The 16,050-nt window shown below is 39.9% G+C and overlaps 1 protein-coding gene across 1 annotated transcript in view; it reads right to left on the minus strand.

Moving 5' to 3' along the window:
- The window catches only part of LOC126209909 (zinc finger protein 271-like), a 129,622-nt gene that overhangs the window by 73,712 nt on the left and 39,860 nt on the right, over positions 1–16,050 (minus strand). The window contains exon 3 of the mRNA XM_049939030.1: positions 13,302–13,358. Coding sequence (XP_049794987.1) covers positions 13,302–13,358 — 57 coding nt within the window. The remainder of the gene's footprint in view (positions 1–13,301; positions 13,359–16,050) is intronic.

A 16,050-nucleotide genomic window follows, 5' to 3' on the forward strand; every position in this document is an offset into this window, starting at 1 on the left:
AATATTTCTGTCGACTGCAACGAACAATCCTACCCTCCTATGGCATCTAATCTGTCTTTCTGATAAACATTCCAAGACTCGCTAAATATCTCAGAGCTTTTAAAAACAAAACTTGAAATTTGGAGTGTGTTTGAAACAGGAGTAACAAAGTGAAGTGCTATGTTACATCATCTTACCTGATTCCATAATTTATGACGACAAACCATCACAATGCAGTACTAATAGGAGGCTCTTTGTGACACTGTGTGGTGCAAACAACCAGGTCTGTGGGCAACACTCCATCCCGATAATGCAGCCGTCCATTTTGCACATCCGATTCAGACATTTATCCTAAAGACAACATTCCTGCTGTTGGTCAGACCACCTCCTTCCCCTAAATGGATCTGGGTAACTTTCGAGTATTTCCTAAGCTGAAAATCTCCCTGAAAGGAACACGATTTGAGTTGAGAGAAAACACTGTGTGGAATGTGATGACCCAGCTGATCGTCATACATTCCAAAAGCATTTCCAACAATGGCAGGAGGGCTGGGAGAAGTGTGTGCATTACCGAGGAGGCTATTTTGAAAGGAAGTAGGGATCTGTACATACGAACAAATAACTGTATTTCTGCCAATTAAAGGTTCAATAGTTTCTGATCACACCTCATTTAAAATACAGTAAACGTGTGTCTATTATTAAACATTTCCCAATCTGGATGCTTTAGAAATGTGTGGATAAAGCAAACATTGTTTATTTGGAATTACTATAGGAAATGGCATATGCTTAGTTTATAGATCAGACAAACATGCAAGTCACCATTTCTCCACACACTGAGAAAGCTAAGAGACAGACACAAATCAGTGTTTGCATTACATTATAACCTTGAAACCTGTAGTGTGTTTGAAAGTGGAGTTACAAAGTGAGATCCTATGTTCCATGGGCTTAACCTCATTCCATAATTTATAAGATGATAAAACATAATGGTACTATTACTTCTTAGTGGTCTGAGAGACATGAAAATATTAAAAGGTTAAGAATTTCTTAACACTGAGAAGTTCCTCGTGGAATGGATCAAACAAACCCTTGCTGAAAATATCTACATCTACCTAATATCTACATCCACAAAGTATTCCCATAGATGTGCTACTGCTGAAAGGAAAAGCTCATGACAACACCAAAAAACAATGGTTGGTTACATGGTTTTAAGAAACAAAATGTTTTTGTTTTTAATAAATTGGCTGCAGACAGCAAATCAGTGGATCAACACATGTGAAGATCTAGTGATTTTCTTCAATGGGTAGCAACCAGACGACATTTAACACAATGCAGATGAGACATGTTTGCTTTTCAAGTGCTTTCCAGGCAAAACTTGTTGAGGAACATATGGAAAACAACAATGTTGCGGACTGTGCCTGTATGCCCGAGGTAATAAATGGCAGCGATAATGAAAACACACAAATGATTTTTTGATGAGGCAGAAAGACCCTATAGGGAAAAGCACGAAGCTTTAAAAGCACTAGGCAATTTTGAATTTTCAATGAATACTGATCAGCCAATGTCTGGTAAGACTGGAAATCATGTTCAAGGTACCAAAACAGGAAAACAATGAAAAGTAACAGTTTTCTTTACATAAGTATATCACTGTACATAATAATTTTTAGGGTAATTATGCGGTAAGTCATTACTGTGTTTCTTATTTCCATGGGCACTCCTTATCTTGTTTCTAATCTTTTCTTAAACTTCCCTAAGTGAGAGATGCAGCTGCTAGAACTGGATTAAGGAAAACCTCTTTACGTGAGAGAAGCCACTTTTACTTTGACATAAGTGAGGAACCAGGTGAGAGAGAAACCTCAAATCCACTGAAGATGGTGACCAGGAATTATGCGTTATTTAATCTTCACAGTCATCAGGTCTGTCTTAGATATTTAAAGCAAGGTTAGTAGAGACAACATCACATTTTTCTGCTGGTAGCAATTCCTGTGCTATTAAATAAACAATGTCGAACAAAAAAGTCATTTCAGAGGCTGGCAGTTATCTTTGCTGCACAGCAGCACTGAAAACCACAGTACAACCACTTAAACCTTTACAGGACATCTATAGAGAACCACAGTTCAAAGAAGATAGTGCTTCTTCAGATATGGGATTACTACAAAATGACCACTACTGCTTCCTATATATTGGGGTATTTTTAAAAGCTGTCCACAGCTGCAAAACAGGTATTTAATAAAATGAGATAAGGACATTATCCCATCAAAGTGAGGAATCAAGATCAGCAATAGAGAAGTGTAAATACATTAACCATATAGATTGATGCAACAAGGACAAGGAGGAATGTCATCCTACTGAGCCTTTGAATTTGGCCCAGTTGACTGCTAGTTCTCAGTGACTTTCAGAAGATTTCACCATTATCCAGATGGCGGTGCTGTGGTACTTCCACTGCAATGCACAATTTTTCTGGGGCACCAGTGGTACGTACTTCATACCACAACATAAACATGCCCTCCTCAGATGCTTCACTGACAGTCATCACAGTCCAAGAATGGCAATAAGCTGTTCCACCAAAATATGACAAAGTTTCAGCGACACCATTCAACACTATTCTTGAGAGCCTTGTGAGGTGCATCCACACAATACCCATTTTCTATTCAACTTCGTGTGCATGTGCTTCACACTGCCAACAGCACAAGCACAATTGTGTATTCTGCACGAGATTTGTTCAAAATGGAGGGCATGCATCACAACGTATTACTTCTCAGGTTCGATGGAACCTCTGTCTTAAGCAGAGGTATGTTTGACCTCTGCTTAAGACAGTATTAAGACTCACGGCACATAATGGTTGAAAGCACCGATGATGGCTGTTAATCAGTTGAAATCGATTTGCAAAAGTGAATAAATAAAACATGATCTTGTGACTGGTTGCTGCATATTTGATAATTTTATGGTTTACGGTTGCTGCATGACTTGGGAACCACATGGAGCCCACCATACAATACTAAATGTATCTTTATGTCTACAAAGGAGTTATGTCACTGAATTTGTCTCATACAAATTTTCTATTCTAGTGTAAAAAATACCATAGTTTCAATTTTTTAAAAAGTGAATGCCCTTATTTCAGTGATTAATGAAGTAGTTTGGAAGCATGTTGGTCTTCATTTCATGAGCTCCTGGTCACTATTCATCTGGGTGAAGAGAGGGAGCAAATATCTTTATTTGAGATCAAAGGGGCACCTCAGTTAGTGTGTGTGTGTGTGTGTGTGTGTGTGTGTGTGTGTGTGCGCGCGCGCGTGCGCGTTTCACCAAACATAGAGCATGCTAAGGATTAGGCAGGCATGTAAAGAAATGAGAAACTCCTTAGCAATACCTCAACTTTGACAGCTATGTTCTATTCCACACCAGTCTTTCCTACACAACCATCTGTGGACGTCTCACTCACAGGGATCAGCAGTCTCTGTCTCCAAGGACGATAAACGACTTAGCAAGTCTTTACAGAATGAAACTACTCTACCAACCTCAATGAGAAAAAGTGTTCTCATATGCTATCACCACAAACATCAAACTTTTTTTCACAGATACTAATTACTTGTCCATTATTCAGTATTACCCAGGACTTGAACAACTAAACCCAGTTCTCCACCAGGGCTACAGTTGTCACTTGTTGTAACCTGCAATGAAGAATATCCTCCTCAAAAACCTTACACCCCTCCCAAAGTGGTAGTATATCAATCACCCAACCTATGGGAGGTTTCTATTTGACCCTATGCACTCCAGCTTCCAATTCTTGTCCTTAAGGTTGTGTCCCTTGGGAAGATCACAGTACAAGACTTTCCTCATCCCCTCACCTACCACATTTTGTTCTAGCCCTGTCACTGACACCTGTGAAACCAACCACACACTGACTGAAAATTCAATCTGCTAGGCAAACACCAACAATCACACGGACATATACGCCACGAGGATATCTTGTTTCTAGGTTAGAACCTGATGAAGATGGGCAAATGTGATGACAGTGAAGGCTAATGAAACATCAGAAATAGCACTGTCTGGTGAACCTGAACGATTCTCATCAGTTACATGTACTTTAGAAAATTTACATTCCCATACAGTGCACATCATCTGCCTCCAGTTTCACAGCATCTGCCTTCAAATCACAGTTTTGCACATCTCCAAAAACTGTCTTTAATGATGTGGCTACCAAGTGAATGACACACAGTCCACTGCATGTTTGTTATCTATCAATTTAAAATTTTTAGGTTAGTGAACACAGATGAGACAATGAGAGTAGAAATCTCAATATGTCCTTCCAACTGCAACAACACTTTGGGTTGGGTTGTTTGGGGGAAGAGACCAAACAGCGTGGTCATCGGTCTCATCGGATTAGGGAAGAATGGGGAAGGAAGTCGGCCGTGCCCTATCAAAGGAACCATCCCAGCATTTGCCTAGAGCAATTTAGGGAAATCACAGAAAAACCAAAATCAGGATGGCCGGACGCGGGATTGAACCATTGTCCTCCCGAGTACAAGTCCAGTGTGCTACCACTGCGCCACCTCGCTCGGAAACAACACTATTTTTACTCTCCATCTATACAGGATGTTACGGAATGACACTTTAAAAATTTGGGAGACAGTAGAGGACGAAATTTGGAATGTTTTGCAATAACAAACCTATAGCATGAAATGTGAAAAAGTTTCCACAGCAGTGGGAAGTGTTTGACCACCTATAATTTCCATCCAACCACTGACACTATGTTATTATTGTGGATGGAAGATTGTAAACACCCAACTAGATTAGTATAGCACAACCTGTACAGAAAGTTGTTTACTTAGTGCTTGTCGTCCATCAGTTCACTACTTCCATCCACTGGTGCTGTGCTGTGCTGTGCTGTGAACACACAGCTAGTCAATGTGAGGCCTTGTAGAGTTATCTGCTTATCATGCTTGACTTCATGAATGGTAATAACACATTTGAAGAACTTATTGATATGCATTTGTTTTATGGTTAAGCTCACAGGAATTCCAGGGCAGTTCACTGGTGGTACACAGGAATTCCAGAACAACTCATTGGTTGTATACAAATTGCAAAACGATTTGGAAAATATATCTAAATAGTGTGTAAAATGGCAATTGACCCTAAATAATGAAAAGTGTGAGGGCATCCAAATGAGTGCTAAAAGGAATCCGTTAAACTTCGGTTACATGATAACGATAAATGAGTCAATTCTAAAGGCCGTAAATTGAACTAAGTGCCTTGGAATTACAATTACAAACAATCTGAATTGAAAAGAGCATGTAGACGATGCTGTGGGGAAGGCGAACCAAAGACTGCATTTTATTGGCAGAACACTTAGAAAATGTAACAGATCTTCTAAAGAGACTGCCTACTCTACACTCATCCGTCCTCTCTCTGGAGTACTGCTGCAAAGTCTGGGATCCCTACCACATAGGATTAACGGAGTACATCAAGGAAGTTCAAAGAAGAGCAGCACGTTTTGTAGTATCCCGAAATAGGGGAGAGAGTGTCACAAACATGATACAGGATTTGTGGTGGACAACATTAAAAGAAAGGTGTTTTTCACCGAGGCAGAATCTTCTCACAATATTTCAATCACCAACTTTCTCCTCTGAATGCAACAATATTTTGTTGACACCAACCAACATAGGGAGAAATGATCACCGTAATAAAATAAAGGCAATCAGTGCTCACACAAAAAGATATAGGTGTTCACTTTTTCTGTGCGTTGTTTGAGATTGAAATAATGAAGAATTGATTGCTAAGATAGTTCAATGAACCCTCTGCAAGGTACATAAGTGTGATTTGCAGAGTATCCATGTAGATGTAGATACACAGGAACATTCAGATTACATTCTAGCATTCCATTATTCACTAATGTTTATTGTTGACATAAACATAGAGGAACCATGTCACCTAACACACAAGAGGCACTTGCAAGGAGGACATGAAATCCTGAATTTCTGGCAGGTTCTGCACGGTAAGCACGTTCATCCATTCCATGACTGATCAATTCAAACCTTGGGACAGCCCCATGGAAATAATTCTCACAGTGATTACTTTGTCAGTGCACTACTGCCTCCAATTTTCCAAACCTGACACTGTTAACTGACAAGTCAACTTTTACAAGGCATTTTTAACTCCCACAACAGACACCAATGGGCTGTTGAAAATCCAAGCACTACCCTTATGAGAAGTTATCAGGTGATATTCTTAGTAAACGTTTGGGCTGGTATTCTTAGACATCACCCTACTGAACCACACATCTACCCAGATCATGTGAAGTTTCTAGAGAATGACTTGTCTATGCATCTGGAGGATTTCCTCTTGCAATTGTGTGCTAGTTTGTGGTTTCAGGACAATGATGCTCCAGTGCACTTTGATCACTGAGCCGAAGCAGGCTAATTCAGGCAGGGAATAACTGGAAGGGATGCCCTGACCTCACCCCCCTTGACTTTTTCCTCTGGGGACATAAAGTCCCTTGTATACTCAACACTTACATCTACATCTACATCTACATCTACATCTACATCCATACTCCGCAAGCCACCAGACGGTGTGTGGCGAAGGGTACCCTGAGTACCTCTATCGGTTCTCCCTTCTATTCCAGTCTCGTATTGTTCATGGAAAGAAGGATTGTCGGTATGCTTCTGTGCGGGCTCTAATCTCTCTGATTTTATCCTCATGGTCTCTTTGCGAGATATACGTAGGAGGGAGCAATATACTGCTTGACTCTTCGGTGAAGGTATGTTCTCGAAACTTTAACAAAAGCCCGTACTGAGCTACTGAGCGTCTCTCCCGCAGAATCTTCCACTGGAGTTTATCTATCATCTCCGTAACGCTTTCGCGATTACTAAATGATAGTGTAACGAAGCGCGCTGCTCTCCGTTGGATCCTCTCTATCTCTTCTATCAACCCTATCTGGTACGGATCCCACACTGCTGAGCAGTATTCAAGCAGTGGGCGAACAAGCGTACTGTAACCTACTTCCTTCGTTTTCGGATTGCATTTCCTTAGGATTCTTCCAATGAATCTCAGTTTGGCATCTGCTTTACCGACAATCAACTTTATATGATCATTCCATTTTAAATCACTCCTAATGCGTACTCCCAGATAATTTATGGAATTAACTGCTTCCAGTTGCTGACCTGCTATTTTGTAGCTAAATGATAAGGGATCTATCTTTCTATGTATTCGCAGCACATTACACTTGTCTACATTGAGATTCAATTGCCATTCCCTGCACCATGCGTCAATTCGCTGCAGATCCTCCTGCATTTCAGTACAATTTTCCATTGTTACAACCTCTCGATACACCACAGCATAATCTGCAAAAAGCCTCAGTGAACTTCCGATGTCATCCACAAAGTCATTTATGTATATTGTGAATAGTAATGGTCCTATGACACTCCCCTGCGACACACCTGAAATCACTCTTACTTCGGAAGACTTCTCTCCATTGAGAATGACATGCTGCATTCTGTTATCTAGGAACTCTTCAATCCAATCACACAATTGGTCTGATAGTCCATATGCTCTTACTTTGTTCATTAAACGACTGTGGGGAACTGTATCTAACGCCTTGCGGAAGTCAAGAAACACGGCACCTACCTGTGAACCTGTGTCTATGGCCCTCTGAGTCTCATGGACGAATAGCGCGATCTGGGTTTCACAAGACGTCTATTTCGAAACCCATGCTGATTCCTACAGAGAAGATTTCTAGTCTCCAGAAAAGTCATTATACTCGAACATAATACGTGTTCCAAAATTCTACAAGAGATCGACGTTAGAGATATAGGTCTATAGTTCTGCACATCTGTTCGACGTCCCTTCTTGAAAACGGGGATGACCTGTGCCCTTTTCCAATCCTTTGGCACGCTACGCTCTTCTAGAGACCTACGGTACACCGCTGCAAGAAGGGGGCAAGTTCCTTCGCGTACTCTGTAAAATCGAACTGGTATCCTATCAGGTCCAGCGGCCTTTCCTCTTTTGAGCGATTTTAATTGTGTCTCTATCCCTCTGTCGTCTATTTCGATCTACCATTTTGTCATCTGTGCGACAATCTAGAGAAGGAACTACAGTGCAGTCTTCCTCTGTGAAACAGTTTTGGAAAAAGACATTTAGTATTTCAGCTTTTAGTCTGTCATCCTCTGTTTCAGTACCATTTTGGTCACAGAGTGTCTGGACATTTTGTTTTGATCCACCTACTGCTTTAAGATAAGACCAAAATTTCTTAGGATTTTCTGCCAAGTCAGTACATAGAACTTTACTTTCAAATTCATTGAACGCCTCTCGCATAGCACTCCTCACACTACATTTCGCTTCGCAGAATTTTTGTTTGTCTGCAAGGCTTTGGCTATGTTTATGTTTGCTGTGACGGTCCCTTTGCTTCCGCAGCAGTTTTCTAACTCGGTTGTTGTACCACGGTGGCTCTTTTCCATCTCTTATGATCTTGTTTGGCTCATACTCATCGAACACATATTGTACGATGGTTTTGAACTATGTCCACTGATCCTCAACACTATCCGTACTTGAGACAAAACTTTTGTGTTGAGCCGTCAGGTACTCTGTAATCTGCTTTTTGTCACTTTTGCTAAACAGAAAAATCTTCCTACCTTTTTTAATATTTCTATTTACGGCTGAAATCATCGATGCAGTAACTGCTTTATGATCGCCGATTCCCTGTTCTGCGTTAACTGTTTCAAATAGTTCGGGGCTGTTTGTCAACAGAAGGTCTAATATGTTATCGCCACGAGTCAGTTCTCTGTTTAACTGCTCAAGGTAGTTTTCAGATAAAGCACTTAAAAAAATTTCACTGAATTCTTTGTCCCTGCCACCCGTTATGAACGTTTGAGTCTCCCAGCCTATATCCGGCAAATTAAAATCTCCACCCAGAACTATAACATGGTGGGGAAATCTACTCGAAATATTTTCCAAACTATCCTTCAGGTGTTGAGCCACAACAGCTGCTGAGCCAGGAGGCCTATAGAGACATCCAATTACCATGTCTGAGCCTGCTTTAACAGTGACCTTCACCCAAATTATTTCACATTTCGGATCTCCGTCAATTTCCTTCGATACTATTGCACTTCTTATCACTATAAACACGCCTCCCCCTTCACTGTGCAGCCTGTCTCTGTGGTATACATTCCAATCTGAGTTTAGGATTTCATTACTGTTTACGTCTGGTTTCAGCCAACTTTCTGTCCCTAGTACTATATGGGCGTTTTGACCGTTTATTAACGAGAGCAGTTCTGGGCCCTTTCTATAGACGCTCCTGCAGTTTACTATTAGCACATTAATATTGTTATTCCCTGTTGCATTTTGCCTACTTCTACCTTGCCGCGTCACAGGAGCCGTCTTGTCGGGCCTGGGAAGGGAATTCTCTAACCTAAAAAACCCCCATGTGCACTTCACACGTACTCCGCTACCCTTGTAGCCGCTTCCGGCGTGTAGTGCACGCCTGACCTATTCAGGGGGACCCTACATTTCTCCACCCGATAGCGGAGGTCGAGAAATTTGCACCCCAGATCTCCGCAGAATCGTCTGAGCCTCTGGTTTAAGCCTTCCACTCGGCTCCAAACCAGAGGACCGCGATCGGTTCTGGGAACGACACTACAAATAGTTAGCTCTGATTCCACCCCGCGAGCGAGGCTTTCCGCCTTCACCAATTCCGCCAACCGCACCGGCACACCGGCAAGAACAGTTCCTGAATTTATTGAGCACATCTTTACAGCATTTGATACGATCAGGGGAAAATGTGGAATTTTACAGAGAATCAGACAAAACATGGCTCATCATTACATACAGTAGTGTGCAAAACTTAAGCACAAAAATAACTTTCACATGATTTGTCACTGCCAAGTAACACAGCTCAATGAAACTTGGACTGTACATAGAAAGAACTGCTACATTGTAGTGTAGTATAGCATAGAATAGTACAGTAGAGTATAGAATGGCATAGCATAGCATAGAATAGAATAGAATAGAATAGAATAGAATAGAATAGTACGGTACAGTACAGAAGGTGACTGGAAGAAATATGCATTGAGATGAACAGAAATGACACTTTTATTCAAAGATAATAATTAAACTGAAGACACCGAAATTCACAATGGTCCCATGGGCATTACAAACAGTGGGATGTGGTTCTCAACTGGGTGTGTAATCACTACAGATGGCCATAAGTTTGATAAGGAGTTTTTGTGGTAGATTTTCCACTCCCCCCTAGCATGGTTGACAGCTGCTGGATGGCCATTGTGGACTTGCTGCAATATGTCTCTCCAATACATCCCACACATGCTAAATAAGACTTAAGTTGGGGGGATTAGTCAGTCCAGCTCATTCGACCATACAGCAGTTATTAAATGAAACAACAAGTTTACTGTTACCAGTCTCTGTTTACTGATCCCCACAACACATTTCAAAGGTTTACATCTCCATCATCAGGTGGATTTACATTTGTCAGTATGACATTTGTGTGTGTAGTGTTACGATTTTTTGGAGGAGCTAGTGGCACTGTCTTGTGGAAAAACAAAACACTATTTGAGAACATAGTTTTGAGTTTCTTTTGACAAAAAATTAAACATATATCTAACGATAAACATAAAATAAGTAAAACAGAGTACCTCCAGTGGTCACACGTTCCTTTCACTGTCGTAACACATCACATGTAAACTGTCATATTCTGTAAACAAATATGGTGTCTGGAAACTATTGGTGCAAGGATTGTATAGCAGAAGAGAAAACATTATCAAAAACGTACAAAGAATAAACACCGTAACAATATTATTACAGAATAAATTTTAAAGGATCTGGAGCGGTTTGTTTTGAGGTGTCGAATACATGCGTTGGAATAAATAGTTCAAGTAGTATGTAAATCCGATTTTGACAAGTTAAAATAGCTTAAACTTCATACTCTTTTATACGATCAGGTGAAATGTTACAAACTTTAAGTATAATAATAATATTGGCTACAGTGGTAAAATTATACACAAATAACAATTTTTGGTTGGGGGCAGAGGGAGAGGAAGAGAAAGAAAAAGTCAGAGGGGGAGAGAGGGTGGAAAGAGTGATTGTACGATAGCAAACTTTACAAAGCAAGATGTCTGAAGATTATATCTGTTACATGTAATAACTGCCTAAAGGTGGAGGTAATACATTGGTTAATGCTTTAAAATATGCAGATGGATGTACAATTTGTGCCAGTAGTTGATGTACATATAGTTTAAAGCTCACAAGGAGTACAAGCTGTTGGTGTGATAATATATCTGTAAATGAGGTCAATCTCTTGTACAATAGGCGGCTGTCATGGTAATATAGCTAAATATTAAGGTGTGAAGGTGTGTGTGTGTGTGTGTGTGTGTGTGTGTGTGTGTGTGTGTGTGTGTGCACGCGCGCACTCATTGCAATTTTAATGACATATGCAGTTGCTGAAAACAGAGATGATACTATTATAAATTTCGTCTTTTTGTCATTTAAGATGGATTCAGGTTGTTTGGTTTGGTGTTTGCATATTTGAAGTATTTCAAGGATGTCTAGTTTTCTGCCTTTTGGTTGGATGTGTAGGATGCTGATACTTTTATTGTTAATATGGTGTTTTGTTTCACACAGGTGGGTGGCTATTGCTGATGTGTGGTATTTTTTGTTTTTTAGTGCTGTCATGTGTTTTTTAATCTAATCTCTCATAATCTGCCTGTCTGGCCTATGTAGAAGCAGTCACAGTCCAAACATTCAATTCTGTACACACCAGTGTGATGAAGTGGGTTTCGTGGGCTGATGTTGTGGGGTAACTTCTGTCCAATCTTGTTGTCCGTGGTAAAGGATATGTTATGCCTTTTCATTTAAGACATTGGCAGTCTGATATGAAATGTCACCTAGAAAGGGGTTTGTATGGAAGATGATATTTTCTTTTTGTTTTTTTGTGTTATGACTGCTTTGCCATTATGAGTGTTTTAGGGTGTCTACTATAGAGCTGTTGTAACCATTTGCAATAGCTGTTTGTTTTATTATTTCAATTTCTTGATCACATTTGTCTTCAGAGAGTGGTAGATGGATAGCTCTATTGATCATGTACCGGAATGCTGCCATTTTGTGGGCTGTAGGGTGACAAGAGGAGTTGTGGATTGTAGTGTGTGTTGTGGTAGGCTTCCGATAAATTTCAAACTGATGCCTGTTATTCTTTATTCTAATGGCAAGGGAGTTGTTGAATAACTGGTTCAACTCACTGATGTCATCTTTAGTGCCTTTGATTGAAATGATGGTATCATCGACATATCTGTAGTAGTAGATGATATTTCTGAGGAGGTGGTGATTGTAATTCAGGATTTTGTCCTCTAAATTGCTTATAAATACAGCAGTTGTTAACTGTGCTGAAGGAAGGACTCCTCGACAACCTGGCCAGCATGGGAGCACATTCGAGACCACAAACTCACACTTTTGGTGATCACAAAGCCTATGAAGAACCACATCCTGTCTTTTGTAGTGTCCAGAGGATCATAACGAATCACGGTGGCTTCAGTGTAATTATTCACTGAATAAATGAGTCATTTTGATTCTTTTCATTACGTACTTCTCTCTGCACTATACTATAGCAGTTCTCTCTATGTATGGTCTAAGTTTCATTGACCTATGTTAATTGGCAATGACACATCATGTAAAAGTTACTCTCATCCTTCAGTTTTGCACACCAATGTATCATGTGATGAAGTTGGTGGTTGTTACACCAAACATTTGCTCTACAGTAATGGAGTCATAGATTCAGTTTACAGTATTTGATTGTGCTCTACTGTTCTGTCAATGAAAGTTCCTCAAATAACAGTATTCAGGTGTTTCATTTAACCTACCAACTGCATAGAAAATGCATACTGCTGTCGAAACTTAATTTCACGTTTCTGGCTACACATTCCTTATAGCAGTATATTCCAAACTACATCACTACAATCTCCCAAATTCTTATAATGTCATTCGGTAACAACTTGTATATACGTAACCTGCAGATCATACAAGATGAAGTTGTGAAATGAATTAAATAAGCCTTCTGTCACTACATTTGACTAGTCATGCAGAGTACGAAGTTGTTACGTATCAGAGAAATGTGACTGTGGAGGTTCTTTCTTTAAAAAGTAAGAATTGTGAATGAACAACCAATTAATTGCCAAGTTTATGACTAATTTCTACGTTACAAGAGACTACATGGAACGACAGTGTAGTTAAAAAGTGTTTATACAAGAGTAGTTAAGGAGGACAGTATTGTTACAGACACAAAGTAAAACTCACTACCCACATTCATATAGAGTTAAGAAGTCAGTACTCACTGAAGTTTGGCTCAAAGGTTGTCGTTCATCATCTTTGTAATGGTCCTTGTCCAGAACCTAAAATAAAAAATATGTAATTAATATCTGTGTATTGATGTGTCAGTTAAAAAATTGTACCTATACTGGAAAATAAATTTAAAAAAAATAGAAAGTCAGATATGCATTCACATTAAAGAGAGTGAGTCCCAGGTGGCTTGCAACTTGCTGTAGTTCGGGGAATTTGATTTTAACACAATGCCAACTCTAAGTTCATTAGTTGCAACGCATTATAGTAAATGTGTGAGGATCAGTAAGTATTTTGTCGAAATGCTTCCCAATGGAATAATTCTGTCGTATGCCTGGATTATTTAGAAAATTCTCAGAATGAGAACCAGAATAATTAGTACAAATCTAACAATACACTAACACAAATAATTTGTTACATGAATGAATATTTCAGTCTGTACTGGAGAGCGCACTTTTTTGAAATGTACTAGCAGACTGTCTTTCGCAGGCAAGACCCAAACTGCCCTCACAGTTTTTAACTCTCCCAGTGACCTGAACGTTGAGAAGTACGTACTGGTGGAAATAAAGCTGTGAAGACAGTGTGAGAGTTGTGCCATTGCCCATGAAAACAAGGTTCCAGGTTCAATCCCAATCCAGCACATAGTTATGACAGGAAGGGTAATTTATTACTTAGGTAAACAGAGGGTCCCACAAAATGGTGCTTTACTTCAAGTCCACAAATCCACAAAAACCATATGACAGAAACAGCAGCTAAGGCAGAATTAAGTATACTGCTTTCAGAGATGAACAGTTAGCACTGCAGTCTTTGTGTGCACAAAGACAGGGGTTTGAATCCTGGTGCCTCCTCAGATCAGAGAGAGGGAGGCCTGGAAGGGAGGCCTGGAAGGGAGTCCACGCAGTCTCGTGAGGCCAAATGAGGAGCTGCTCAAAGAAACAGCAGCACAATCACAAGTCATCTATTGGAACAATGGGCAACATGCTGATCAAACGCCCTATGATCATAGGTCACTTCTTGTACTGCCTTACAGGCAACAGTTGGTCAGCCGGAACAGGTCCGAGGCATAATCTGTGAGTGGTGTTTTTTTTTTTTTTTTTTTTCCCATACTAGCAGCTATGGCCATCCCTGAAGCATGCAGAAAATCTGGACTGTCTGATACGGTGGTGAATGTCAAGTAGAGTTATGCAGTGGTACTGATGATAAATACGAGCCCAAATCAAATACAGGACAAGCTACTGTGTGTGTGTGTGTGTGTGTGTGTGTGTGTGTGTGTGTGTGTGTGTGTGTGTACAAACGTACTCATTTCTCTTCAAAAATTAAGTGCCTAAAATGAATAAATGGCATATCCTATTTCACTGTCTTTACAAATTGTACTACACAGAATCTGATTTTATACAGAATGACCATATAAACCTGAACTACTTTAAAGAGTCATAAGATCTGAACCAATAACTGGACACATTTGCAATTTTGCGAGATGATAATTGGGAGCTTACACACACACACACACACACACACACACTTATACATACAAAGTTCTTGCAGCAATGTTGGCAATGCCCTCCACCAACATCGATGCACAACTGCACTAATTTCACCATATTCCACAATATTCTATGAAGTGTATCCTCATCAATGTAGCTTGTTTCATGTGCAATGACCTCAATGAGTGCCACAGTTATCCATGGTCTGTTCTTGTATACTTGGTTTTTAAGATACCCCAACAAGAAAAAAACCTGTGAGACTGGGGGGGGGGGGGGGGGGGGGGATGAGTGAGGTCATGTGATCAGGAGGGGCACAAATTTTTTTGTGGTTATTCGACCACTAAATAAACTGGTCACAAGTTGCATGAAGCTTCAGGCATGTAACACATTGTGATGTACCTTTTGCATTCCTTGCTTTTAGGTTGTTTTTTTTAAGCCAAACAGAAAAGGTGAAGCGGTAGCCCAGCATAGAGCCTGCGCCTACCGTCATGTACTTTTGATTTTCAAATGTTAAAAAACATAAGATGTTTTTTCTGTTCTTTGGTAAGAGGAAGGACTCGCTCTCTGTTAATGAACAAAAGTAGACACGTTATTTTAGAGCGAAATCAGCAGTAGCGAGTTTGGTTGTGAGAATACGTAAAAAGGCTGTATTTTTAATGTGTGTAGAAGAAATAATATAGTGGTATTTCACCAGTAAAAAACTGAGTTATTATTCAAAGTAGTACTGTAATATATAAAAATCCAAGAAGCTCACCAGTGTACTTCGGCGTTATTACAAAGATTCGATTACAAAAGGAATGATGGACAAAATCAAGATTTTGTAGGTGAATATGGCAATCGGACATAGCATTATTAATTGGTAACCACAAATCTACAAGAGAAAGACTATTTTGTTTATGTAAAACTGATATGAAAAGATTCTTTACCCATTTACAAGCGCATCTCAGCTTATTGTGCTTGTCCGACATGCAGAAAAATTAATCTAATTATTTCCATATATCAAACATTTATTACTATTTTTTATCATACTATAATGTTGCTCCATCTTGTTAGAAACAACCTTCCATAAGTTCGACGTCATCCAGCTGCTCCACAAACGTATTGATGAAGTGTGTGAAAACTACAGTGTCTACAGGTGTATCAAAGAAAATGGAGCTGACAATCCTGGAAGCTGACACCTCACACCACACCTCAACCTTTTTGTCATGCAGTGGTGTTTCGAGGATGATATGGGGGTTACACCAGCACAGTATCTGCTGTT

This window comes from Schistocerca nitens, chromosome 10 (genome assembly GCF_023898315.1).
Source record: "Schistocerca nitens isolate TAMUIC-IGC-003100 chromosome 10, iqSchNite1.1, whole genome shotgun sequence".
Taxonomy (NCBI): Eukaryota; Metazoa; Arthropoda; class Insecta; order Orthoptera; family Acrididae; genus Schistocerca; species Schistocerca nitens.